Source organism: Pezoporus wallicus, unplaced genomic scaffold, assembly GCF_028554395.1.
Source record: "Pezoporus wallicus isolate ANWC-B61680 ecotype Strahan unplaced genomic scaffold, APGP_CSIRO_Pwel_v1 contig_12957, whole genome shotgun sequence".
In the NCBI taxonomy this organism is placed as follows: Eukaryota; Metazoa; Chordata; class Aves; order Psittaciformes; family Psittacidae; genus Pezoporus; species Pezoporus wallicus.
The window spans coordinates 2816-30765 of record NW_026635057.1 but is presented as its reverse complement, the minus strand read 5'-3'; the positions used below and the strand labels follow the sequence as shown (position 1 = coordinate 30765).

General features: G+C 55.2%; 1 protein-coding gene across 5 annotated transcripts; it reads right to left on the bottom strand.

Moving 5' to 3' along the window:
* Positions 1 to 50: 50 nt before the first annotated feature.
* Positions 51 to 25220, bottom strand: ARNT (aryl hydrocarbon receptor nuclear translocator). 5 transcript variants are annotated; one of them, XM_057401164.1, is made up of 23 exons: positions 25169 to 25220; positions 20223 to 20331; positions 19083 to 19127; positions 17957 to 18001; positions 14958 to 15002; positions 12555 to 12768; positions 11694 to 11907; positions 11546 to 11611; positions 11337 to 11436; positions 10886 to 10951; positions 10322 to 10407; positions 9815 to 9891; positions 9516 to 9650; positions 8993 to 9067; positions 8147 to 8298; positions 6480 to 6590; positions 6197 to 6275; positions 5748 to 5871; positions 4875 to 4974; positions 4223 to 4373; positions 3841 to 4000; positions 3053 to 3204; positions 51 to 822 (listed from the first exon to the last, which is right to left on the bottom strand). In XM_057401164.1, the coding sequence occupies exons 1-23, from the start codon at positions 25191 to 25193 to the stop codon at positions 733 to 735; spliced, it is 2421 nt and encodes an 806-aa protein (XP_057257147.1). In that variant the 5' UTR covers positions 25194 to 25220; the 3' UTR covers positions 51 to 732. The 5 variants fall into 5 exon arrangements, with proteins under 5 accessions (XP_057257147.1, XP_057257162.1, XP_057257155.1 ...); XM_057401179.1 differs by having other exon boundaries at positions 4274 to 4373; XM_057401172.1 differs by lacking the exon at positions 14958 to 15002.
* Positions 25221 to 27950: the final 2730 nt, after the last annotated feature.

The window sequence follows — 27950 nt, the reverse complement described above, 5'->3', positions numbered from 1 at the left end:
AGGGCAGCACAGGAACCCGCTGCAGGAGTGATGCAGCAAGACCAAAGCTCTGGAGATACAACAGCTTTATGGCTCGGAACTATCCCGTCATTCCCGGCACAACCGGGCCCAAGGGAGTCGATGGCGACACCGACTCCGAGGCCCAAACTCATTGCACAGTTCACAGGAGAGATGGAATCCAACCACCCACCAACGTGGGAGCATCTAAAGCTCCTCAGAGCTTTGGGAACAACCCTCCAAGGAGAGCTCCTCCAGTGAGGAGCTGCTTTGGACACGGGCTCTTACTCAAGCATCCTCTGGGATCGAGTTCCACATGGATTAACACTTGGAAGAGCTTCTTCCAATACTGGAAAAGTTACAATACTTTGTGTTTTATAGAAAAGAGAGGCAGGGTATAGAAGGTTGAAATAAAAACAGGAAAAGCCACCTTGGAACTTGGAGGGCTTTGTCTGTGATCCAGACAGGAACCCCTCCGACCAGCCCAGCGTGAGGAACCGCGGGGCTTTGGTGAGCTCCGGCACCATTCCAGTCCTGAGGCCTCCAGACCAGTCCCCACTGCCAGCACCACACAGGGCAGGTGCCCACAACCTCACCAGCATCTCCTCCTCCTGCCAAGCTTCCTCCATGGTGGAGCTTCACTTCCAGAAGGCAGGAAGTGTTCAGAGTTCAGAGGCCTTGGAGACAAAGCCCTGGCTGGGACACGGGGCCGGGGTGAGCTCCCCAGGCCTGGCTCTACTCTGAGAAGGACGGGAAGATGTTGAGCTCCGGGAACTCCTCGTTGTTGTAGTTGGGTCCTTGCTCTCCCAGCATGGTCAGCATGTCCTGTGGGATACAGGGAGAGAGCAGCTGGAGCAGAGCATCACACGCCCAAGGATCAGCTCTGCTGGGCTTTCACAAGTATGAGGCCTCAGCCTTCCAGACCTCCAGCCCTATGGACCTCCAAACCTCCAGCCCTCTGGTTCTCAAGTCCTCCAGCTCTCTGGTTCGCCCACCCTCTGTTCCTCCAGTTCTCCCACACTATGAACCTGCAGTCCCCTGGTCCTCCAGTCCTCTGGCGTTCTGGACCTCCGGCCCTCTGGACCTCCAGTTCTCCAGCCCTTTGGACCTACAGTCCTCTCGATACCCACTCCTCCAGACCTCTGCCCCTCCAGCTCTCTGGTCCCTCTGGAGCTCTAACCCTGGGGACCTCCAGTCCTCCAACAATCTGGATCTCCATCCCTCTGGTCCTCCATTCCCCTGCTCCTCCATCCCTCTGGACCTCCATCCCTCTGGCCCTCCAACTCCCTGGTCCTCCAGCCCTCTCATCCTCCAGTCTTCATCTCCAGTCCTCTGATTCTCCAGCCCTGGCGACCTCCACACTTTCAGTCCTCTGGACCTCCAGCACTCTGGAACTATAACCCTAGGGGCCTCCAGCCCTCCAACAATCTGGTCCTCCAGCCCTCTGGTCCTCTGCACTTCCAGCCTGCTCCAAACCTCCAGACCTCCAGCCATCTGGACCTCCAGGCCTACAGCCCTCTGGACCCCTGGCCCTCCAGATCTCTGGACTTCCAACACTCCAGTCCTCTGGACCTCCAGTCTTGCAGCCCTCTGGCCCTCCAGCTCTCCAGAAATCCAGGCCTCCAGCCCTCTGGTTCTCCTCCTTTGGACCTCCAGTCCTCTGGACCTCCAGCCCTCTAGCCCTTTGTTCCTCCAGCCCTCTGGACCTCCAGTTCTCCTGCTCTCTGGACCTCCAGACCTCTGGTCCCCCAGCCCTCCTGCTCTCTGGACCTCCAGTCCTCCAGACCTATGGATCTCCAGTCTTCCAGCCCTCCAATTCTCCAGCCTTCTGGACCTCTGGACCCCCAGCCCACTTTATAGACCTCCATCCTGCACTATACACCTCCAGCCCACGTTATAGACCTCTGGCCTGCCTTACAGACCTCTGGCCTGCCCTACAGACCTCTGGCCTGCCCTGTAGGGTCTACAGACCTGCTTCCCTATACACCTCCAGCCTGCTCTATAGGGTCTACAGACCTGCTTCCTTATACACCTCCAGCCTGCCCTATAGGGTCTACAGACCTTCCTTATACACCTCTAGCCTGCCCTATAGGGTCTACAGACCTGCTCCCTTATACAACTCTAGCCTGCCCTATAGGGTCCACAGACCTGCTTCCTTTTACACCTCCAGCCTGCCCTATAGGGTCTATACAGTTCCACCCTTACAAACCTCCATCCTGCCCCGTAGGGTCTATACAGCTCCTTTCTTATACACCTCCAGCCTGCCTATGGGGTCTATACACCTCCTCCCTTATACATCTCCAGCCTGCCCTATAGCGTCTATACACCTCCTTCCTTATACACTTCAGCCTGCCCTATAGGGTCTATACGCCTCCTTCCTCATACACTTCCAGCCTGCCCTACAGGGTCTATACAGCTCCTTTCTTATACACCGCCAGCCTGTCTTAAAGGATCCATACACCTCCTCCCTTATACACCTCCACCCTGCCCTATAGGATCTATACAGCTCCTTCCTTATACACCACCAGCCTGCCCTATAGGGACCATACACCTCCTCCCTTATACACCTCCACCCTGCCCTATAGGATCTATACAGCTCCTTCCTTATACACCTCCAGCCTGCCCTATAGGGACCATACACCTCCTCCCTTATACATCACCAGCCTGCCCTATGGGGACCATACACCTCCTCCCTTATACACCTCCTCCCTTATACACCACCAGCCTGCCCTATAGGGACCATACACCTCCTCCCTTATACACCTCCTCCCTTATACACCACCAGCCTGCCCTATAGGGACCATACAGCTCCTTCCTTATACACCACCAGCCTGCCCTATAGGGACCATACAGCTCCTTCCTACACCTCCTCCCTTATACACCACCAGCCTGCCCTATAGGGACCATACAGCTCCTTCCTTAAACACCTCCAGCCCTCAGGATGAAGCTCCAGCACTTGAGGCACTGCCCCTCCTTGGGCAGCAAAGACCCTTTTCCCCCACGGCCCGAGCCCCTCTGCCCCGCTCCGGAGGCTGCGGCAGGAGCCGGCTCTTACCGGGAACACCTCGGGCTGGCTGGGCTGCGGCTGCTGCACGTGCTGCTCGCCGGGCGCCGCGCCGTGGTGCTGCCCCTGCCACTGCGGCCACATCCCAACGCCTTCGGCCGCCCGCGCCGGGAACGGTGCCGGGGCCTGCGTGGCCTCCGGGGCTGGAACAGAGCACAGGGAGCGTGTCATCCCCGGCCCAGGGATGGGGCTTCATAGGGCAAGGGGGGTTTGGGGTGTTGGGGGATGAGAGGCACAACAGGAGCCACCAGTGTGTGTGCCGGGCTGCATCCCCAGCACAGCATCAGGGGATCAACCGGGCTGGAAAAGAGCTGTAAGCTCCTCCAGTCCAACTGCTCCCAAGCACTGCCAAGGCCACCACTAAGCCATGGGCCTCTACAAAGTGTGTGAACACTTGCAGGGATGGTGACTGCAGCCCTGGGCAGCCTGTTCCAATGCCTGAGCACCCTTTGGGGCAGGGATTGCTGCTCAGCTCCATCTAACCCTGCCCTGGGGCAGCTTGAGGCCGTTTCCTCTTGTCCCATCCCTTGGGAGCAGAGCCCAGCCCCTCCTGGCTCCATCCTCCTGTCAGGCACTTGTAGGGAGCCATCAGGTCCCCCCTGAGCCTTCTCTTCTGAAACAGGTTGAGGGAGGAGATTCTCCCCGTCTGCTCTGCTCTGCCTGCTACATTCCAGCATTCCCAACATACACAAGGAAACGATGGGGAGCATTTCCCGACCAGGCCCCCAGCTCTCCTCCAAGGGGATCCTGCTGCACCCAGAACCCCGAGCTGTACTCACTGAAGCCTGTGCCACGGCTGGCAAGGTTTGGGTACGCAGCCCCTGTAGGGGAAGCCGTGGAGCCAGGCGCTGCCATGGGGCTGAAGGAGGACGGGGTGCCTTGGAAAGTCCCCATGCTGAAGGAAGGGGGTCGAGTCTTCACTGTCTGGGATGCCACTTGCTGGGAAAGAACATGAAACAGGAGAGGAAGAGGAGAGATGCATTTGGAACCTCATCTTAGCGAGGGTCACAAGTTGCTGGACTGGCCCCAAGGGGAAGCACTCAGGCACACAGCACCGCTCCATCACTCAGCTGTGGAGCTAAAGCAGGTCCGTTTGTGGTGGCAAGCAGGGTCTGTACCACAGCAGGGACCCGGGGCCTGCACCAAGGGCTCAGGCACTACCTGGGGTGTGAACACCGGCCGTGTCCCTGGAGCCCAGTTGGTTCCGCTGACCTGAGCTGGGTTGGAGTGGCGCGAGATCTGGGCTAAGATCCGGCCCGCTGAGGAGGGCTGCTGCTGAATGATGTTCACAGGAGGGCCCATGCTGCTGCTCCTGCGGGACAAGAGGCACCCTGAGACACTCGTATCCCAAACGGGAGGGAAAAGGCACAAACACCACCCCTGGGCCTGTTACTGGGGGGGGGGGATGAGCCCAGAAACATGGTTTCAGTGCCCATCGCACTGCCCCTGTACAACAGAATCATGGAATCAACCAGCTTGGAAAAGACCTTGCAGGTCATCAAGTCCAACCATAACCAGGGACTAACAAAGCACTGAGGGCTTGTGGGCAAGGCTCAGCTTTCAGGGTTCAGCCTCCACATGTCCAAGAGGCAGGAGCCCTTCTCACCCCCAGCACCCAAAACAAAGTGATGTCCGGATGGATTCCCTCTGTACTTCCTATGCCCACGACAAAGGAATACGTTTATGGCCCATCACTGGCACACAGAGAGGCTGGGAACACTCAGCAGCTGCAGGACACACAACCAGGACAGGGACAAGCACAGGACAAGCCCGAGTTACCAGGAGGCTGTTCAGAAGGGCACCAAAGCCTCACCTGAAGTTCTCAGCAGGTCTCGATGGGGTGAAGGTGTTTCCCTGGCTGAAGAGGGGCTGGTTGGCAGGCACTGTGCTGGCAGGAACAGCTTTGCTCTGGTCTGGGGAGAGAGGGGGAGTCACTTCAGGGCTGAGGAGGCCTCAGCAGCAGGAACAGGGACAGATTCAGCTGCAGGAGCTCGTGTGAAGGGAAACTGCTGGGAGCCAAAGCAAACGTGACCGCTCCTGCTCCAGATGGTTTTGTAAAAGCCTCTTTAATTTGATTTCCTCTCCATTTGCAAATAAACTCGGGTTAAGGTCCTCTGGGCTTCGAGCAGCCCCTGCACTCACACCAGGGACAGAGAACTGCTCTCTAGGGACACACAGCAAGAATCAAAGGCAGAAAAGAGCAGGAGACACCTTCGCACCCCCTCCTTCCCCAGCTGCAGGACAGCTCCCTGCCACAGCAGCACATGGAATCCTGGAATGGTTTGCATTGGAAGGGAGCTTAAAGCTCATCTAAAGCCATAGGCAGGGACCTCTTCCACTGGAGGAGGATGCTCCAAGCCCCTGTGTCCAACCTGGCCTTGAGCACTGCCAGGGATGGGGCAGCCACAGCTTCTCTGGGCACCCTGTGCCAGCACCTCAGCACCCTCCCAGGGAAGAGCTTCTGCCTAAGAGCTCAGCTCAGTCTCCCCTCTCTATCAGGTTAAAGCCATTCCATGCAGTGGCATGAGCAGCACCATTGTGCAAGACCTGGGCTGCTACATCCCAGCCACGCTGAGCCCCTGCGCCCAGAGCTGCTCTGGGTGACTGAGGAAGGAGGAAAGCGCACCCAGACTGAAGCTGAAACCGGATGAAGACACCATGTGCCTTGGCAGAGCCCCCCCCCTACCTGTACTGATGCTGCTGTAGATCTCGCTGAACCTTGGGTCCCTCTCCTGGTTAAAGAGGCTCTCAGCCTTCTCCAAGGGCTTGCTGTGCTCTGGGCCCGCAGCAGTCACAGGCTGGACAGGAACCTGGAGCAGGTTACATGTGAGCTCTCTGTACCTCAAGCACATCAGCCCCCTTGCAGCCTGGATGGAGAAGCCCTCACAGGAAAGGGGCTGCTGGCTGCTCCCTGGCTCCCTATGTGTTTCACTGGGAGCCATTCAGGGCTGGCACCACCAAGGGGGGGCACAGCAGAGAGGATGCCACAGGGGCAGATCAGAACCCAGCAAGGAGATCCAAGGCAGAGCACTTCCCTCTCCAAACCCTCAGCAGCCTCAAGTCACGTTGGTGTGGCCACCCCAGTGAAAGGGTATTTAGCTAAGGAGGAGTAAAGCAAAGCTGGTGGGGATTTACCTGCGAGTGGTCGTACCCAGCCAGGCTTTCTCTTCCTGGGACCACTTCCAGCTCTGGCTGCTGGGGGGGCTGCTGCTGCCTAAAATAGAAAGCGTCTGTAACAGGAGAGCACCGGCTGCTCAAAGCCATTGCCAAGGGAACAGCTCCTCTGTGGTTACAGCACTGATTCACCAGGCAGAGGAGGCGAGTGCTGCAGAGAGGACAGTGTGGGTAGGAAGGCTATCGGAGAGGAGGGCAGAACCAGCACGAGAGGCAAGGGAAAAGGAGCTGAGCACCGCCTGACCTTGTGGGCAGCTGTGCTGTGCCCATCTCCAGGGGAAGGCTGACAGCCTGGCCCAGCTGGGGCCTCTGCAGGGAGCTGGACAGGGCAGGCCGAGACTCCTGGCTCGAGTTCCTTCAAAGCAAAGAGAGAAAGACAAAAGAACAAAGAGACTGTAAAATACACCAAAGGAAAGCAAACACTTGGCTGCTGCGTGCACAACGCGCCCGGCGCGGATGGGACGGGAAGCTTTGCTCTTGCAAAGCCTGTTGGAGCCAAGGATCCTTCCACCCAGGCTCCACGGTCTCTGCAAGGGGGGTTCATGGAATGCAATGCTCCTGGCTGGGCTCTGCACCCTCCCACTGAGCAGGGAGCAGTTAACAGCCTACACCAGGAGCATGGCCAGAGCTGCATCCTCCTTAAAGCACAAGCAAAGGCTGTAGGAACCTCAACCCCCCTGAGGTTTTGCATTCAGCTCTATGTCAGCCACTCCAGAGACCACCAGCAGCTTTAGGTTTCAAGCCCAAGACATTGGTGGAGTTCTTTATGCTCTTCTGTCCCTGTCAGAAGTCAGTAAATGCTGAACTCCCACAAGAAAGGAACAGAAATCCAGCGTTTTCCCAACAGCTCTTTTGCTGCTGCTGCTTCAGGAGCACCTGAGCTTGAAGATGAGACAACACCGACAACCCAGCAAAGACAAACTGCACCCCAAAGGCACAGGCTGCTGCTGCTCTGAGCTTACACAGTGCTTTCCAAGGCATAGCATGGATGTGGGAATGGATGTGTGTGGAATGGATGAGGTCAAAGAGATCTCTCTAAGCCCAGGACTGGGATGAAGGCCTGTGGCAGACCCACATCAGGTTTCAGCCCTGCACTTGGACTCAGGCTCTGTAAAGCCAAAGGGATTTGTCACTGCTCAACTCTTCATCCTTTCCCATGGGAAAGCAGCAGCTTGCCAGCTGCAGGAAGGGCAGAAATGCTCCCTGCCCTCTAGGACCCTGCCTTGCCCACAGGCAGCGTAGCCTGCTTTGCTGGCTGGACAGACCCCATCTACACCTCTCAGTCACGTGCAGGCACTTGGCTTTCCTTCTTATTTTGCCTTGTTTCAGTTGCTGCTCTTCTGTGAGGGGCCTGGAGCTTGCTTGGCTCTGACAGTCCCAAAGGAGAAGCACCAACCCACCAGAACAGCCAAGAAAGGGGAAAGAAGAGAGCAGCAATGAAAGCAGCCTCCCCACTGCAGCTCAGTCCTGAGGCTACAGCAGGGAAGGAAACAGTGTTCACTTCCTACCACGAGCTGCATCAGCCCTGCTCATGTGAAAAGCCATTCCATGGAGCAGGACTGTCCCAGGAGCCCTGGAGCTACATCCAGAGGCAGACTTCACTCCTATGAGCTCTGAGTGCCATCACACACAGAGGAGACCTGCTCCAGAAACCAGAGCTAAAGAAGGCATTGCTGGAGATGAGCTTTGGCAGCTTGCTAAGCCCTACAACCGACACAGCCAAAGGAGGGGTGTTTCTATGCCTCTAGAGCCTGCCACAGCCCAGGAAGAGAGCAATTCCTCCAGGAATTCCCCAGGGTGAGGGGAGAGGCCAAAGCTCCTGCTGTCCTGTGCTGCTGGTCACCCTGGGCCAAGGTCCCCTCAGGTTGGGTGCTATCACTGGTGCTCGGCAAGTCATTTCCATGTACATACTTGACGTTGGTGTTGGTACAGATGATGTACTCAATTTCATCCGAGTAGGGGTTCTGGAAGGTAAAGGAGCTGGTTCTCATCCAGAGCCATTCCCGGTTTTTGGATCGGAATCGGAACATGACTGACAGAACCTGGCCTTTTAACTTCACCACCTAAAAAAACGTAATGCCATCAGTAGGACCTGATAAAAGAAGGTGTTGAAGAGCAACCTGCTGCTGAGCCACCCCCCTAACACCCTCTGCCTCGAAGCCTCAGGACCATCTCTTGCTCTTCCTCAGCTAAACGGTACTTCCAGCTCTTCCTCAATGATATGGGAGGAGAATCCAACGTCCCCTTTTTGCCTTTCCCTTTATCTCTTTGCCCTGGTGAGATGTATGAAAAAGCCTTCAGCAAATGACGCGCATGCTCTTGCTTCTGATTCTATTTGGACAAATGGATATGAGCAGCTACTTTCTGGAGTCATGAAAGCACAGGGGCAGCCTTACCTGCCCTGCCACAAGTCCAAGGCCCTCAGAAATAAGAGTAACGACAACAGGGCAAGGAAATCAGCTTCACCTCGAGTTGTGCAGCACTGGGCTGGGCCCTAGAGATGAGCCAGTGGTTCCCAGAAGCCCTTTGTAGCCACGGCTCTGGCCCTAAAAGCAGACTGGACTAGCAGCCAGAGGACGAACGCAACAGTTAGACATCAGATGCTTCTGGTGTGCTTTGCACATGTGCAGTTCCGTGACTGCAACTGCAAGCTCTAAAGTCGAGTTTTACTCTTGCTTTTCCAATCCATGTCACTGCTTTGCAAGCACCAAGACTGGGCACCACACTGCATGCAAAGGGGGAGCCGAAGAGCTGTACCTGCTGGAAGCTGTCCCGCAAAAGCTGTTGGTCTTCTGGGTGGCAGAAATCCACAATGTCTTTCCCCAGAAGTTCCTAATTGGGAAAGAATTGGGAAGAGACAAAGGCAGCTGAGCTGCAGCAGATCCCCCAGCACTTCCCCGTTGGACAGGTAGGTACAGCTGCCCCCATCCCCAAATCACTGGTTGTGCTGAACCCAGGACACTGGTGCACAAAGCAAGCCCAGGAATGGGCACGCTGTGTTTTAAAGAGAAGCACAACAGTGCCTAACATTAGATCTTGAACTCAACTGGAGACCAAACTGCTCCTAATTGAGGTTTGACATAAGCCAGAGCCCCCCATCCTCCCAAGGATCAAAGCACTTAGAGAAGCACATGAAACCACAACTGCTGGGGAAGAAGCACGTCTGGTTTAGGCCCTGGGCATGTGTTAGCCAGGCAGGGCTGTGCTGTACAAGACAGGCAGGAAGGAGAAGTCAATCTGAGCAGCAGTTAATGCTGAGGATGCTCCTGGATCATCTCACCTGTGGCTGGTAACCAACCGTGGCCACACATCTGTGATCTATGAAGGTGAAAATGCCCTCGGTGTTGTGCCGGGAGATGAACTCTGTGGGCTGACAAACGTTGTTCATGTCTGTGCAGTTGGGGGAGCTTGTGACCTGCGAGGGAAGACCAGGATGGTGTCAGTGAACCTGGGGGAGCTGCTTCCTCCCGACCCTGCAGGCGGATCTGGGGCCATCAGGAAGCATCTTCACGCACATCAGTTGAACTCTGGGCACTCTGAGGACAAGGCAATGTCGAGGTGTTGGAATATGCCACTCACCTGGAGCCTGCCAATAGCCACAAGGCAAAACTTGCTGCCCTGGCCAGCGTCTGGGTCATCATCAGGCAGTGAAACACCTGAGAGGGGAGAGGCAAAAGCACCCAGCAGGGTTAATACAGGAGAAACTGCTCATTTCAGAGGAAACAAGCACTCAGCTCTGCCCTTGGTGCATTTCCCACCCTGTTCTGTAACTCGACAGCCTTTCCCATGGAGGAATTTGGGAAGTTAAGTTGTCTCCTCCTGCTTTTATCACCAGAAGGGTTGAAGATCTCTGTCAGCACAAGCCAGCAGGTCAGAGGGGTGATGTTATTGCCACCTTCATCAGTATCTCCCCGTCCAGAGACACCGATCTCTGACCCAACCATCTGCAACCATCAGCTCAAACTGAAACTAAAAGTGGTACCTAACAAGTGGCAGATACATGTGCAAAGCATTTGCTGGCACCTCCATGCCCCAGAATGGACAACTTTAGACTTCAAACCAGCCCCAAGCGAGGGAAGTTGTTACCTGCAGGGGGCCAGGCCTTGATATAACCCGTGCAGTGCACCACGACGTAGTGAGGCTCGCCATCCTTTGCTGCCCCTAAGCCATTCCTTGGGAGAGAGAAAGAGTTTGGTTATGCTCTGTCTTAAACTGGGGGAAGGGAAGGCAAGGTTTCTACTTGGAGTTAAAAAAAGAGTGAAAAAAAGGACAAAGACTTCATGGAAATGCAGGAGGTTCAAGGACAGAATAGGCTGGAATCTGTCTGCTTCAAGTTAAAAAGAGCCCAACAGCACCGGTGTAAAGGACACTTGTGTTCAACTGGTTGTAAAGCTTGGGATAAGAACACTTGGAAGTGTTCAAGGCCAGGATGGATGGGGCTTGGAGCAACCTGGTCTAATGTGAGGTGTCCCTGCCCATGGCTTTAGATGAGCTTCAAGGTCCCTTCCAACACAAACCATTCCAGAATTCCATGATAACCTTCCCCAGGATTATCTGGCACTTCGGCTCCTCTCCCAGCAGATCTAAGCTCTTCTGTGGCCCCAGCACTCTGATGACAGAGGGTTTGCCTCTAACTCTTGGACCATTTACCTGCAGCGATTCCTCATGAAGCTGAGACGATTCACAGAGACTGGATCCACGGAGCTGTTGCCACACCTGTGCCAGGAGGAGAAATGCAAGGGGAAAGGCTTTTATCTTCCTTGGCCAACATCAACACTCTCTGACAATCCTCAGTAAGAGAGGTATAAGCCTATCTATAAACGGGGATGAATCTTTGCATCTCCACCACCTCATTCTACAGACTTCAAGGGACACGTGGGGTCAAACCAAACTGTGACTTGGAACTGGATCTTCTGCCACAAGTCCTGAGAGCTATCTTAGGGCAAAGAGATAGCTCAAGAGCTTGTGTGCTAGCACTGTGTGGAGAGCTCAGCCATGTAATACCATGTCTGGGTCAGAATGGGCTGAAATAAGAGCACGAAGGGGCCAGGGAGCAAGCTCAGCTTCAGGCTCCGATGAGATCAGAGCATCTCTTCCTCACCTCATTCTGCAGATGAAGGATCTCCGTGAGCCCATGCACATCCTCATGGATTGCTGCCCTTCCTTCTTGACAGTCCCCGTCTTCAAATCCAGGATGCGACCTGAGGACAGAAGAGAAAGCAAAATGCTGCTGCAGCAGGAGGCCTTCAGCAGCACAGGCACCAGGCAACGCATTGGGGACTAGCAAGACACAAGTGTCACCAGTGGTACCTTTAGATGCACTCTCAGGGGGGGCTGCAGGATCCTTGTTAGAAAGGCACCAGGGTTTGGTTCCTTCTACAAAGGCAAGGTTTTAATCCAAGCCCTCCGCAGGCTTCCACACACCCACCCCTGGCAATCCCAGCCCAGGCTGCGTTACCTGTCAGGGCGTTCTCCGACGTGGAGAGCTGCTCCCTCAGCTTGCCCACGTCATCCGGATGCACTTGGTCATAGAGGGTGCTGCCAAACCACTCCGACTGGGGCTGGTTCAGGACGGGAGTCACGGAGTCAGAGACGTAAACCACCCTCCCTGTCTCACAGGACACGATGAAGAGGAAGCCATCGGCGGCCTCCAGGATGAGGTGTTTGAGCTCCTGCATTCACAGACAGAGACACGTGCTTCGCTCCAAGCACTGACACCCTCTAACCCCACCCTGGGTGCCTCTCTGTCCCCCACCCACAGTCCGATTCCCCCCTTATTGCAGGAGATGCTGCCCCTCTACTTGCAGCACTGGGTGCAGTTCTGGGGTCCCCAGCATAAAAGGGACATGGAGCTGCTGGAACAAGGGCAGAGGAGGCCACGAGGATGAGCAGGGGCTGGAGCAGCTCCCATAGGAGCCAGGCTGAGAACACTGGGGCTGCTCAGCCTGGAGAAGCTGCGTGGAGAGCTCAGAGCAGCTTCCAGTGTCTGAAGGGGGCTGCAAGGATGCTGGAGAGGGGCCTTCATCAGGGACTGGAGCGACAGGACAAGGGGTGATGGGTTCAGACTGGAACAGGGGGATTTAGGTTGGAGATAGGGAAGTTCTTCCCTGTGAGGATGGCGAGGCCCTGGCACAGTTGCCTAAAGTGGTAAATGCCCCATCCCTGGCAGTGTTCAAGGCCAGGCTGGATGTGGCTTGACACAACCTGCTCTAATGGAAGGTGTCCCTGCCCATGGCAGGGGTTGGGACTGGATGATCTCGAGGTCCTTTCCAACCCAACCCATTCTCTGATTCCCCTCAAAGCAGCATCAAGCCAAGACCTGGTCAGTGAGAAAGGAGGGTTTGTAGGTGCCATCAGTGGAGGTGTTGCCCGTGCCCCGCAGGGACTTCATGTGGGACACAGCCATGCGCAGGATGGTCAGCTTGTCCGGCTTGCGCGCCAGGGCGCTGCACGTGGGCACCATGTCCGAGAGCTCGGTGATGTAGGCAGTCATCTTGTTCCTCCTCCTGCGCTCGATCTCGCTGTGGTTCTCCCTGCAAGAAGCCAGGGAGGAGGAAAAGGAAGAGGAATCACCAAGAGGCCACAGGCCTCAGCCATGCCCCCACGGCAAGAGCACAGAGCACAAGAGACGCGTCAGGAGTTAGAGGGGCCGCAAGCGCCTCGCATGCTGGGCGTGCACAGAGGAACGAGTGCAAGGAGAAGTCTCTACCCTGGGGCTGTGCTGCAGGCAAGGGCTTCACTGGAACCACCTCACTCCCTGGGGAAGGCCTCGAGCAAGGCTGAGCTGCTGCACCCAAGCAGCAGCTCCCCCATGGACTCCATCAGGCTGGGGTAAGCCAAGGGCTCCTTCGAGCTTCTGCTCTCCCAAGTGGCTTCGCCTCACTCCTGCTTTGAACAGCACTGGGAGACACATCCCACCCACTGCCTGGCCTGGGATGCTGAAGCCAATCCCCTCCACCAGCACCCTTCAGGCACCCTTGTCTCCAGTAACCATAGCAGGAGGCCAGGGCTGCAGCTACGACATGGGCACCTAAGGTACAGCACAGGAGTCTCCCCTTGCAGGGCTTTTATGAAGCTACTTCTCAGTTACCTCAAGGCTTCTACACTCATGGCCAGGAGGGACAGCTTTAGAGCAGATACACACCTCACTTCTACACAGACCAAGGCCAGTGTGGGCAGACCACCTCTACAGAGGCCCCATGACCAATGCTGCCCTCACAGCCCTCAAGAAGGTTCTTCACATGTCTGCCCACAGGGCAGAGTCCCCACCAACCCCCAGAGATGAGATCTGGTTAGTCTTGGTTCATTTCTCCCCAGTGGATGTGGTTTAACTGGGTCGCTAAGGTGGGTTTTTCCAAACAGAACTCCAAAGCCAGGTTTCCTATGCAGAAGGAAGCATCAGATCCAAGGAAGCACATGGTGGGAACTGAAATGAGGTGGAAGTGTTGGAAGGAACACAGCCAAACAAGTGAATTCAAGAGGATAACCACAAAGTGAGCAGCTACTACCAGGTGGGTGCCAGCATTCAGTGACCTGCTCCTCGCTGTAGGAAACTGCTACTCAGGAAAAAGAAGTGCTTCAATGACCACACTCACCTTTAGTGCAGCTTCTCCAAGCGGGAAACGAAGCCACCACCTTCACTACAAAAACTACTGGGAAACCCCCAGACCTTGGACTTGCCCCATTGCCAAACATCTTCACTACAGGCTCTCACACGCCAGGGACAACCAGCTCGTGGGGAAGGAGAAACCCCAAAGCACTGCTGCTTTCTGTGTCCATAGGTCCCACCTCAGGTTTCCTCATCCCCTCAAGCATTTAAGCTATGCCATCCTGCAGCTGGGGGGTTCTGGTTTCGTTTAAAACCAGCCACAGGCAAGAAACTGCACAGAATGGGGGCATTCTCAGCACCTAAGACAGTCTCTTTAGTCCTTCAGGGGAGAAACAGCTCTAAGAAGCTACAGAGAAGGTGGGGAGGCACAAAAGGAGCCACCCTTCAGAGATCTCCACCCTCAGCTCTGCAGCAAACAGCAGCAGAACCCTTAGTGCTGACCTGAACAGCTTTGGTTTTGGGTGCACTTGGAGCTGGTGTTTTGCTGCTGGAGGGATGCAGCTCCCCAACACCCATCCCAACCAGGCCCACGTGTGGTAATGGGACCAAGGTGACTGCTTTGGTCACTCCAGCTACAGCCCCTCCTCAGTTACAAAGAGGAACTTGGAGGAAATCCTGTTTTCAGGAAGCCTGAAGCTGCCCAGCAGGCCCACACCTCACCTGGAAGGTTTTCTGGGGTGGAACAAACTGAATTGGTGCTTTTCCAGCCCTGTTTTGTTGGAACAGCAGCATTCCTGCAACAAACCTTACCCAGACGAGAAGAGGCCCTTTGGCACGGGGCGCCAGCACAGGAGGAACTGTGTTTAGCACAGGTTAGCAAAGCTACAGCACTCAGTGAAAGCCGTGGCCAAACCACTCTGCCCTGAGGTCCTTGGCAAACAAATCCCTCTGTGTATTCCCCAGAGACATTCCCACAAGGGGGATAAATGCCTTTCCCCTCCTCATTCCAATCACACAGCCACTTCCAGGAGTCTGTTCAGCTTTAAGTCCTCTACTGCAGAAGAGGAGGGAAGGAAGGGAAGGGGGAAACAACAAGAGAGAAGGGATGCCTAGGAAAACATTGAGGAAAGGAAATACTCTGCTTGTCCATGCTGGAAATCTCCATTCTCCTACCTGGCAAGTCTCTCCTTATCCGCTGAGCTCTGCTCATCATCAGACCTAAAAATAAAATCAGTGAGCTAAGCTAAAATGGAAAAAAGAACTGGAAAATGGGAAGATGCAGGAGGAAACCAGCCTCTGGCCATGGCTGCTTGGCAGAGGAGCAGCTCCAGAAACCCAAGCACTCAGTAGTTTGCAGCATTGCACAGGACACTGCCATCTCTGGAGGGTTGGAGTCCTTCAGCTTACCAAGGCTATCAGACAGGCAAAGGGCAGCTCTGGGTTGCACTGAGGTGCCACTTACTCTGTGTAGGATTAGAAGGTTAAATGCAGAACAGGGAAGGAGGGCCCCAGCCACAAACTGCTCCTTTCAGGTAATCAGAAGAGAACCCCATAGTTGCTTTGATAGGAGGAGCAAAGAAACCCAACCCCAAACCCCCAAAGAGGGGCATGTTCACAGCCACCACCACGCACTCCTGCAATGCTGCTGCAGAAACACCCGTGAGGAGCCCACAGGAGCACACTGAGGTTAGGAACATCACCCCCATTCCCACCAGCTGCACTCCCAGCTTCCAGGGAAGAGGAATGTGCAAACCTTGGTTTGCAGAGGCTGAGGGGCAGTTTTCCTCCTTGAGGGCTGGAAAACTACCCAATAAAAGCTACCCCAGGAAAGGAGAAGGTACCACATGTGCACAGTAAGGCAGAGGCCGAGCATCTAAATCCTCAGTGGGTTCATGGAGTACAGGAGGTGGTTGTGTTCCCCTTCCATTTCCAATGGGATTTAGTGCAATAACAAAGGAGTCATATTCACTTCTCGTTTTTGACTCAAACTATTTGAGAAGGGAAGGATGCACTGGAAGAGGAAGGCTGGGAAGAGAGTACTGGAAAAGGAGGCTGGGATGGATGCAGTGGAAAAGAAGGCAGGGAAGGATGCAGTGGAAAAGGAGGCAGGGAAGGATGCAGTGGAAAAGGAGGCAGGGAAGGATGCACTGGAAAAGAAGGCAGGGAAGGATGCACTCCAAAAGGAGGGCTGGGAAGAGAGCACTGGAAAAGAAGGCAGGGAAGGATGCAGTGGCAAAGGAGGCAGGGAAGGATGCAGTGGCAAAGGAGGCAGGGAAGGATGCAGTGGAAAAGGAGGCAGGGAAGGATGCAGTGGCAAAGGAGGCAGGGAAGGATGCAGTGGAAAAGGAGGCAGGGAAGGATGCAGTGGAAAAGGAGGCAGGGAAGGATGCAGTGGAAAAGGAAGCAGGGAAGGATGCAGTGGAAAAGGAGGCAGGGAAGGATGCAGTGGAAAAGGAGGCAGGGAAGGATGCAGTGGAAAAGGAGGCAGGGAAGGATGCAGTGGAAAAGGAGGCAGGGAAGGATGCAGTGGAAAAGGAGGCAGGGAAGGATGCACTGGAAAAGAAGGCAGGGAAGGATGCACTCCAAAAGGAGGGCTGGGAAGAGAGCACTGGAAAAGAAGGCAGGGAAGGATGCAGTGGCAAAGGAGGCAGGGAAGGATGCAGTGGAAAAGGAGGCAGGGAAGGATGCAGTGGAAAAGGAGGCAGGGAAGGATGCAGTGGAAAAGGAGGCAGGGAAGGATGCACTGCAAAAGGAGGCAGGGAAGGATGCACTGCAAAAGGAGGCAGGGAAGGATGCACTGCAAAAGGAGGCACTGCAAAAGGAGGCAGGGAAGGATGCAGTGGCAAAGGAGGCAGGGAAGGATGCAGTGGCAAAGGAGGCAGGGAAGGATGCAGTAGAAAAGGAGGCTGGGAAGGATGCACTGGAAAAGAAGGCAGGGAAGGATGCAGTGGAAAAGGAGGCAGGGAAGGATGCACTGCAAAAGGAGGCAGGGAAGGATGCACTGCAAAAGGAGGCACTGCAAAAGGAGGCAGGGAAGGATGCAGGGGCAAAGGAGGCAGGGAAGGATGCAGTGGCAAAGGAGGCAGGGAAGGATGCAGTGGCAAAGGAGGCAGGGAAGGATGCAGTGGCAAAGGAGGCTGGGAAGGATGCACTGGAAAAGGGGGTCTGCCTGATGTGTGAGGAGCAGGATGGAGAGCCATGGGCAGCCCAGGGGCAGAGGGGAGCCTGCGGCTCCTCTTGGGGTGTCACACTCACACCACTGGCTGCTCCCACCTCCTGCCACCACCCTTGTTGCCCAAGGCAGTTAAGTGCCAGGATAATGCCCACATTCCAACACACCCAGAACTGGGTTGGTTGGTTCCTTTACTCACTCCTGCCTCACCCACATGTGTAATAAGCAGGGGGATCACAGGGCACAGGGGCTGCTGTCCCTCTGGTTCCCAGCTAAGTCCCTGCCAGCCCTTTGGCAGGTAACAGCAACCTGGAACCCTCAGTTCTGCCCTTTTCTGGCCTCTCTGCATGGAGAGCTCCTCTGCTTTCCTTAAGCAGTGTCTTGGCCTGTATCACTCTGCATTTCCTCATTTCTTTCTGTTGGTACCAACATGGCACAAGGTGACTTCACACTGAGGGGACATTCTGGCATTTACAGAGCTCAGATACACACCAACAACCTCCCATCTTCCACACCAACACAAAATAAAGCTGTGAAATGGTTAGATTTGAGTTCCAGAGGCTCCAGAAAGCTGAAAAACCACCATGAGGGCAGTGCCAGTGCTGGGGGGGGGACTTTCAAACACCAACAAGTAGATACCGAGAGTTGAAACACTGCCTGTGATGTTACTGCACCCTCTGAGCTCGAGGAACTCCCCCAGACACAACCCACAGCATGTGCCAGGAAACCCTGTTCAGGTGAGAGCAAGAAACTGAATCTCAGCAAGTTCCTTGAGCAGGAGAAAAGGGGAGTCCAAGGCAAGAGCTGAAAGAAATGTTGGAGAAGAGGAATATCATTTCATCCCACTCAATGAGCCAGTCCCCAGACCATCAAGGAAAGGATCTGATCCCTTTGGAGCACTTTACTTCCAAGAGAGGAAACCTAACTGCTGATGAGAAGGGTGCTGCAGGATCTCTCTCACATTGAGCTGCTTCATGACTGCATCCCAGCAGGCTCTTACCTGGCAAATCTCTCTTTATCGTTTGGCATCGGGTCATCATCACATCTGAAAGGGGAGAGGAAGAAGAGCTCTTACACTGGTGACACTTCCAAAGCCACTGAGAGAAGAACAAGGCTTAATACATCACCCCAAGAAGGGCTGGTACCCAAAAGGCAAACTCCACTGCATGTGGGCAGCCCAGAACCCTTCATTTATCTAGTTAAAAGACCACAGTTTGATTGTTTTATTCCCTTGATGAAGTTTTCCACATCACATTCCCATCAAGGACACTGGCATCACACTCAGGAATAGGCTCACACAAAGAAATGGGTTCAATTACACTCTAGCCCAAGCCAAGCCCAAAGTCTTGGTAGGTAGATCCTACTGGACTAGTGTCACCTCAAAGCCACCCTGCAGTCACCTTTAAGAGACTGTGACACACAGATGGGCCCCCACTATCACTGGAGTTGTCCTAAAGCATGTAGTGAGACTACAAATACACAACATGAGATCTTCCAGCTCTTCTGTGCTCCATATGAATCATGAGAGGAGCCACTTGCTGCCCTGCCAGGCTGGCTCTGAACTGAAGCATCCTTCCACCACATGAGAATGAAGCAAAAACGGGTCTGAGGCACCAACAAGAGCTCAGCAGCATCCTGGTGTCCCAATAAGCTGCTGGGCAGGAGGCTTCTGGCTCTCCCATCACTGGGCAGCAGCAGTGCTCCACAGTGAAGTGCTGGGACAACCAGTGCATTGCGAGGAGGAAGCGCCCATGGAAAGGATTTAACCTTCTGAGCTGCTGCTACTGAACACAGCAACATCATCCTGGAGCTCTACACCACCACCTCAACCCAGGCCTTGGTCCTTCAGCCAACCTCCTCTTGCTGCGGGAGCTACCAGGGAGGCTCCAGATGGAGACTGAATCCCAAAGGAGTGCTGGGATCCCCTCCCTGCACTCAGCCCCATGTGCACAGCAGCTTTGCTTTGGCATCAGCTGCAAGGATGGAGAAAGGGAAGAGTTGAAGGAAGCGGAAGCTCCTTCAGCCTCCCCTGACTCCCTGTGTGCTGCTGGAAGGAAAAGGCACATGGACATCGAGCTCCTGCTCCAGAGGGGGATGCACACACACAGCAGGAATGTTCTCCTCACCTGCGGAATTTACTGTTCCCTTCTCCATCATCATCAAAATCCAGCCTGAAAAACAGAAGCAAAAGGATCACTCTTAACCAAGCAGTTCCTCCTTTACAGGTTGTTTTTCTCTCTGTCCCTACAGGGATGCAGCTGGTTCTGGAAAAGAAGATTTAAATAAACCCAAGGGTTGACTCGGAGCAACCCACAGAGGTCAGAAAGGAGCTTCCTTTGTCCATCAGAAGCAGAGCAAGAGAATGGGTGAACTGAGAGAAAAGCCCACTTGAAGCACCCACTGCATCACCTCCTGCTCCGAAAGCTCTGAATCTCTCAGCAGTGACCTGAAGCCCACAAGGCTGTTACAACCAATCCTCACTGCTGGAGGGAGCCATCAGATGGAGCATTCCCAGACTGGATCAGCTGCATTAGAAACCAAAACACCAGAGGAGGACAAAACCCTTGAAGAGTTTAAAGTTCAGGCTGGTGACCTGGTGAGTGCAGACACGTCACAGTGTTTGCTCTGACAGGGGCACCCCCCCCCCCCCATTCCTGACAAGTGGCTGTGGGAGGACAGAGGAACAGGATGGAAAAGCAGGGTGTGGAGGCAGCACTGTCAATAGAGTGTGGGGAACAAGCAATGGGAGCATCAGGGAGTGAAGGACAGAGGGTGAGTGACAGGGGGGAGCAGGGAGAGCTTTGGAATAGCGTTAAGATGAAAGAGGAACTTTCTTGTGCAGGAATTTCAGAGCAGCCACTCGAGATCCCTTCCATTTGCAAAGGCATTAGCCTACAAGCACATGGCAGCTTCCCCCATCCTCCTCTCCCTGAAAGTAAGGCTCCAACATTCCCATTCTCTGTTCCTCTACCTCTCCTGCAGCAACTGGTCTCACTGCTTCAGTGACTCCTGCTCCACTCTCAGTGTTTGGTGGGGAACCCTCTTCTCCTCATGCAACTCAGCTCTTTAACCCCCTCTTTTTATGGGTACCACTACGATGCGAAGGAACTGGATGCAACTCACCTGAAGGAACCAGGAAACTTCTGTGCTTAGAAGTAGCTGAATTTCCCCATGAAGAGAGCAATGTTCTCTCAGAAATACACCCCCCACACACACCCAAACCTCCCCCCAGTGATTTCCCCCCCCCAGCCCCAGGCCACGCTCACCCAGGCCGCCTCTTGGGTGCTCTCTGCACGATGGCTCCTCCAGCCTGGGCCCCTCCAGTGGTCCCGGCGCTGACGCCTGCGCCCAGCGAGGAAACATCTGATGCCATTTCTAAAGAGGAGAGTGGAAAAAGCCATCAAGAAACTGAGGATGACATCAACCCCCGCCCCCAGGTCCGCCGGGGGGAGTGCTCTGCACATAGAGCTCCATTAACAGCCCTGGATTCTGGGCGAGGAGGGCTTCCAAGGTTTTCATCTCCCCGGCTCCGAGGGGCCGGGGCAGGCTCTGAGCACACACTGTTTCCATCAGCTCCAACCCAAAAGCTGTGGTCTCCTTCCTACACAGAGGGAGGAGCTGGTGTGGTCGTGGGGAGGGGCTGAAGCCATGGGCCAGCAGCCTGAGCGTGCACAAGGGGAGGGCAAGAGCTGCGAGTTGGCCCAAGCACATCCATGCTGCCTCTCCAAGAGGGCTCTTTTCCCGACCTGAGAGACAAAGAATTAAGCAAGGTGCTGGAAGGCACCAGGAAAACCTTGGAAAATTGGCACAGGCCAAGGGGAATGGCTTTAACCTGCCAGACGGGAGGCTGAGATGAGCTCTTAGGCAGAAGCTCTTCCCTGGGAGGGCGGTGGGACACTGGAATGGCACCTCTGTGCCCTTCCCACAGCGTGGAAAGGGCTGATAGCAAAGGGCTTTGTTCAGCAGGACATGGGGCTTCGATGCCTTTGCCAGGGCCTTCCAACAGGTATTTAACCAGGGGCTGGCCAGACCCGAGGTCTCTGGAGCAGGACAGATGATCCTTTTATTAAGGAGAGAGGAATTTCCTCTTTCAGGCCAGGGAAGGAAGTGACACGGAGCTGTTCCTCTGCAGAGCAGCTTCTCAGTAGGGTTCAGGGGGAATGGTAGGGTCTCAGTTTGTTTGTAAAGGCCTCATCTGAGCCTTTGATATTCCCAAGGAGCCCCGTGCGTGGCCTGGCACCTCCCACCAAAGCTGCTTTACCTCCTCCCTCAGCTTCCTACTCGGAAGCACTTCCCTCTGGTGGCACAACGTGCCTTTTCCCAAGTGGAAGAACATCAAACACCTCAAGATTTGGCCTTGTAAACTGGTAGTGTTCTGCTCTGCACGCTGAAGGAGAGCATCCAGATGGTTCTGGGGCTTCCACATGCGCCAACAGCCTCTCCACCGCTTCCTCACCCCAACACCAGGGCTCTGCACCCACCAAGCAGTTGGTGCTGAAGGGGTCTCAAGCTCCATAAGGTCCCAGTTGATCCTTCTCAGATGGCAGGGTGGGTTTCACGGAGTCCCTGCTGCTACAACAGGCAGGATCCTGCTCTCTGTTCCAGCCCTTTCCCGACTCAATCCCTGCCGGCCTCCAACATATGGTAAATGTAATTGAGGCCAGAAGAGATAAGCAGAGGCAGCCCAGAGCAATTCCAGCTCCTCCTTTGTAACTCGACTAGAAATCCATGAAGCACAACGACAATTCAGCCAAGAGCTTCCCCCAGAATAGAACAGCCTGGGAGCTCACTCCGGGAATGCCATTTGGAGAGGCAGACTTCCAGCCCTGCTCCCCTGGGAAAGGCTCTGTTGCAACTCCTGGCATCTCAACAGTGACAAAGCTGCACAAGTAAAGGCATAGGGAATCTTCCAGGCTGTGATTTACGAGCTGGGCCTGGGAGCTCTTCCCTGCTCCCAACTTTTTATTGTCCCATTGGTGGCTCCAGCCGCAGGGACTGGGAGCAGACGGTTGTTCCGAGGCTCAGGAGCAGCCAAGCACAAGGCTGGGCTTAAACTTAACCATTAGTGAGCTCCCCATGAAGCCAGAAGAGTTTAGAGCAGGTCTGGGGCAGGGAACAGCAGCTCAAGGCTTCGTGTGAAGGATGCAGGGCTTTGACTTACAACATGTCCCAGGTACATTCAAGAAACTTACTCTGTGAGTAGGGGACGTTTTAGGCTGGGCCAGCTCAGCACTTCCAGCCCCACGGGAGCCTTCTCCAAGAAGCATTACAGAAATCAACAAGAAAAGCCTGGATCTTCCACTTCCGAGGCTGAGAAATCAGGTTTCCAGGAAGGAAAACGGCTGAAGGCCCTTCAGCCAGCACTAAGTGTCCCCATAACCCAAGTTAACATTAAAACCTGGAAAGTAAGGCAAGTAAACCAAGGCCTTTTGCTTCTTTAGTCCCTCCTCCTGTCCCCCCCCATGTAGCGAATGCTGTTTGCTTTTCCCTCCTCATCAGGGGATCACAACAACATAGAACTCACTTAAATTGGCCCAAGGGAAGCTCTCAGTGCAGCACCCTGCGGTTACATCGGGCACTGAGCTGTGCAGGGGCTCCCCTCACCTCAACAAGAGAGAGCAGAAGGGGTCTGCAGCTTGCTTTCTCCATCAGTTGCTCTGCAAAGGGAGAAGTGGCCTGGTCCCTGCAGAGCCCCAGGGGGGGCACCACCCCCAGCACAAGCTGCCCTTCCAACACTTCCAAGACACAAAGAAGCTCCAGCTTCTTCCTGTCCCACCTCTCAGCACAGCCTGTTCCAGCTGTGAGGATGCAGCCTGGGGGGGGGGGGGGGGTACCAGTGCATGTGGGGGCATCGCAGTGTCCCCTGCTGAGGTCTTCAACACCGAGGAGAAGAGGAGCCACCTTGTCGAGCAGGACTGTCACCAGTGATGTGTTTCACTCCTAATCGTGGTGTCTATAACGCCTGTATTTCCCCTCCACCCTGTTGGAAAGGGCCAAGCCAATACTGGTCACTCTGCCCAGAGCTCTCAGTATTAAACCCAGATGTGGAAGAGTTCTTTCTCTTTTCCTCCTTTAAACCCTTCCTCCTCTGCAGAGGATCACACAGCTCCAAACACAAACACCCTGCAAGACACTAACAGCTGAAAGCCAGGAGGCTCTTCCCTTCCCAGGCACGGGGCTCCTCCAGAGCTGGCTCCTAACAGACATTTTCCATTCTCATCCCAAGCCCACCACCAACACACACGAGGAGGATTTTACTACTTGGAGTAACCTCCCTGTTTCACGGGATAGCGCTGGCAGCCAGCAGCGTGTTGTGCCACAGGATGGGATCGCAGCTTCCTTTCCATTTCAGAATTCCTTTTGCTGAGCTGAACCAGGAATTTGGGGGTTGGTTTTTATAGAATCAGAGAAGAGTTTGGGTTGGAAAGGACCTTAAGATCTTCCAGTTCCAAGCCTGCGCCATGGGCAGGGTCACCTCACACTAAACCATGGCACCCAAGGCTCTGTTCAACCTGACCTTGAACATAACCAGGGATGGAGCATTCACAGCTTCCCTGGGCAACCCATTCCAGTGCCTCACCACCCTCACAGGAAAGAATTTCCTCCTTATGTCCAATCTAAACTTCCCCTGTTTCAGTTTGAACCCGTTACCCCTTGTCCTGTCACTGCAGTCCCTAATGAAGAGTCCCTCCCCAGCATCCTTGCAGCCCCCTTCAGACACTGGAAGCTGCTCTGAGGTCTCCCCGCAGCTTCTCTTCTCCAGCCTGAACAGCCCCAACTTCCTCAGCCTGTCTCCATACAGGAGGTGCTCCAGCCCCTGATCATCCTCGTGGCCTCCTCTGGACTTGTTCCAACAGTTCCATGGCCTTTTTATGTTGAGGAGCCCAGAACTGCACCCAATGCTCCAGGTGAGGTCTCACGAGAGCAGAGCAGAGGTTTAGTTTTACCTACCTCATCACTTCCAATTGCTGAAGAGTTTTACATCATCAAATGGTTTGTGTTGGAAGGCACCTTAAAGCTCATCTGCAGCCATGGCAGGGACCCCTTCCACCGGAGCAGGATGCTCCAAGCCCCTGGGTCCAACCTGGCCTTGAGCACTGCCAGGGATGGGGCAGCCACAGCTTCTCTGGGCACCCTGTGCCAGCGCCTCAGCACCCTCCCAGGGAAGAGCTTCTGCCTCAGAGCTCATCTCAGTCTCCCCTCGGGCAGGTTAAAGCCATTCCCCTTGGCCTGTCCCTGCATTTCTTGTCCCAAGCCCCTCTCCAGGTTCCCTGGAGCCCCTTTAGGCACTGGAAGGCTGCATAAGCACAACCCTGTCCTTCCAGCTCCCGTGCCTCAGACCCACCACAGCCAAATGACCCAACACGTTTCCTCAACATTTAAAGCCCCAAATGCTTCCTGTATCTATAGAACGTAGCAATCCCCTTCCTTTAGAAGGTATCTGACCAACCCTCGCTAAACCCGACCATGTCCCACGAGCCAAGACCTCGCCAGCCTCCAACCACAAGCAGAAACCGCAAGCCAAAGAAACGGCAAAGCCCACAAACACAGCAGCTCAAGTCCTGAGCTCGGTCACCACCGTGTCAACCCCCCCCCAGCTCCACAGGCGCTGCGCTTGGCCTCTTACACGCTCATCTGAGGCAGAAAAGCGACGGAACCCCATAGATTTGATGTTATCAGGAGGGACTTCCAGGTCCCTCCAAGCAGGGATCACCCCTGGGTTATGAACTGCAGGGAGGAGATGTTAAAGGCAGAGTCTGCTCTGCTCCAGGCACTCACCCCCTGGCTCACACCAGCGCTCAAAAGAGGTGGAAACTCGGACAGAAACCTCCCCAGAAGAGCCTTTGCTTGTTGCTAACGAACAAACCCTCTCTGCAGCAGCACCACAAGGGTCTGAACCCCAAAGCTTTAAGGCCATGAAGTGGCCCCAGCACTGGACAACACAACCGAAGCCCAGCCGAGCACCAACACCGGCACAACCCTCCCCAGGCAGCCGGACCCCCCCAGCGGTGTCTCCTTGGCAAGGATCTGCCCTGACAACCACGCTGGCCTCCAACCCCGGGTCCCTCAGCACCCCCAACCCACACCGGCACCCTCAGGGGGCCCAGCCCCTCCAACCTCCACCCCCCCCCGGGCTCCTCCATCGCCACCAGCCCCGGTTAACGGCCCCCCCTCCCTCAGCGGCTCCGTGCCCGGCCCCGCCGCGGCTCACCCGGGTTGGCGGCGGTGGCTGCCATGGCCGCTGCGCGCTGCGGCCGCCCCCCGCCTCCCTCCTCACCGCCGCCGCCAAGATGGCGGCACAGGAAAGGAAGCCTGTTGGGGGTGGGAATTAAGGCTGGGCTTGGAATGGGACTGGGAATTCTGATTGGATTTAGGAATGGGATTGGGAATTCTGATTGGATTTGGGATTGGGATTGGATTTGGGAATGGGATTGGGATTGGATTTGGGAATGGAATTGGGATTTGGGAATGGGATTGGGAATTTGATTGGATTGGGATGGGGCTGGGATTCTGGATTTGGATTGGGATGGGAATGGGGGATTGGGAATTCTGATTGGATTTGGGAATGGAATTGGGACTGGGAATTCTGATTGGGTTGGGAATGGGATTGGGAATTCTGATTGGATTTGGGAATGGGACTGGGAATTCTGGATTTGGGAATGGGATTGGGAATTCTGATTGGATTTGGGAATGGGAATTCTGATTGGATTTGGGATTGGGAATTCTGATTGGATTTGGGAATGGGACTGGGAATTCTGATTGGATTTGGGAATGGAATTGGGACTGGGAATTCTGATTGGGTTGGGAATGGGATTGGGAATTCTGATTGGATTTGGGAATGGGAATTCTGATTGGATTTGGGATTGGGAATTCTGATTGGATTTGGGAATGGGAATTCTGATTGGATTTGGGAATGGGACTGTGAATTCTGATTGGATTTGGGATTGGATTGGGACTGGGAATGGGATTGGGTTGGGAATGGGATTGGGAATTCTCATTGGGAATTCTGATTGGGTTGGGAATGCGAATTCCAGTTGGGGTTGGGAATGGGTTTGAGAATACGATTTCAGACTGGATTTGAAATGAGACTGGGAATTCTGATTGGGTTTGGGTTGAGAATTGGATTGGGACTGGGAATTCTGATTGGATTTGGAATGGGAACAGGATTGGGACTGTGAATTCTGATTGAGTTTGGGTTGGGAATAGGAATTCTGATTGGGACTGGGGATGCGGTTGGGAATAGGAATTCAGACTGGGTTGGGAATGGTACTGGGAATTCTGACAGGCTTTGGGTTGGGAATAGGAATTCTGATTGGGACTGGGGATGGGGTTGGGAATAGGAATTCAGACCGGGTTGGGAATGGTACTGGGAATTCCGACTGAGTTTGGGTTGGGAATAGGAATTCTGATTGGGTTTGGGTTGAGAATTGGATTGGAACTGGGAATTCTGAGTGAGTTCGGGTTGGAAATGGGAATTCAGACTGGGTTTGGGTTGTAACTGGGCTTGGGAATGGGAATTTGGTCTGGGTTTGGGGCTGGAATTAGGGTTAAGACTGTTACAGGGATTAGGCTGGCATGGGGATTAAGGTGGGAATTGGGAGTGGGGATTCAGACTGGGAATGGGGTTGGGATCAGGAGTGGGACAAGCCTTTGGGGTTCACCAATGAAGCATTAATTAGAGCTGATTGGGGGTCACCCCTTGGGGACCGAGATGGCTACTGAGGACCCCGGCACACCCCGGGATGGGGCAATCCCGGTCACAGCATCCCAGTTATCCCCCCCCCCCCAGGGCAGCTCCATTCCAAACCCAATGAGTTTCCCTTCTTTAGTCGGGAATGAGCCAAGGAGCGGCTCCAAGCTATGGGTCAGGCTGGGAAGGACCTGGCTCCCAGTGGATATTAGGGCTAAATCCACCTCCATGCTCCCAATCCCTCCCATGAACGGAGCCCGGAGCCTTCATCCCGCGGGCAAAGGGGCCTCTGGGAATAGCGGGAGGGAATTCGATCCCTCCGGTTGCTCCTGGAAGGCGACGCTGCCGCATCCCTGCAGTATTCATGAGGCCCTGGGCAGCAGGAGGGCAGGAGTGGGGCGCAGCATCCGTCTGTCCATAGGGAGGTAAGGAAGACATGGGATGGGGCTGGGAATCGGCAGTGGGGGGTCAGGAGTGGGGCGCAGCATCCGTCTGTCCATAGGGAGGTAAGGAACACATGGGATGGGGCTGGGAACCAGCAGTGGGGAGGGCAGGAGTGGGGCGCAGCATCCGTCTGTCCATAGGGAGGTAAGGAACACATGGGACGGGGCTGGGAATCGTCAGTGGGAGGGCAGGAGTGGGGCGTAGCATCCGTCTGTCCATAGGGAGGTGAGGAACACATGGGATGGGGCTGGGAATCGGCAGTGGGGGGTCAGGAGTGGGGCGCAGCATCCGTCTGTCCATAGGGAGGTGAGGAGCTCATGGGATGGGGCTGGGAACCGGCAGCGTTTCGGCGCTGTGGGGCGCGATCCTGCCTCCAGGCTTGGATAAGCCTCATTCTCCACCTCTTCATCCATGAGGAATCGCTGCCTTCCCACCCCTGTTTGCTTCCCGGCCGGGCTGTCCCGCTTCTAAACCCTTGCGTCCACCGCTGAGGGCTTCTGAACTCGTTGCATCCAACACGGGGCAGAGCCCGGGGTCCGGTGGGGAAAACCCAACCCCACCGGGATGCTTCGAGCTGCGTTTCCTTGGGAAAGGAGGAAGAAGGGGAGGGAATGAGGATGTGGGCGCGTGGGATAAGGAGGGGAAGACATCGGGGGTGCCCCCCCCACCGCCCCCCAGCCCCACACCAGGGTCTTGAGCATCCCCAGCTCTGCCCCACAGGGATGCTCCCGGCAGCGGCCGGGCTCTGCTGAGGACCCGTGGGGAGCCCCACGGCTGCGGCCGCCGTGGGCGTGGGGCGAGGCTTGGCCGTGGCCTTCGCGGCGCTCACCTGCCCCATGGCGGATCCCTACAGCTCCAC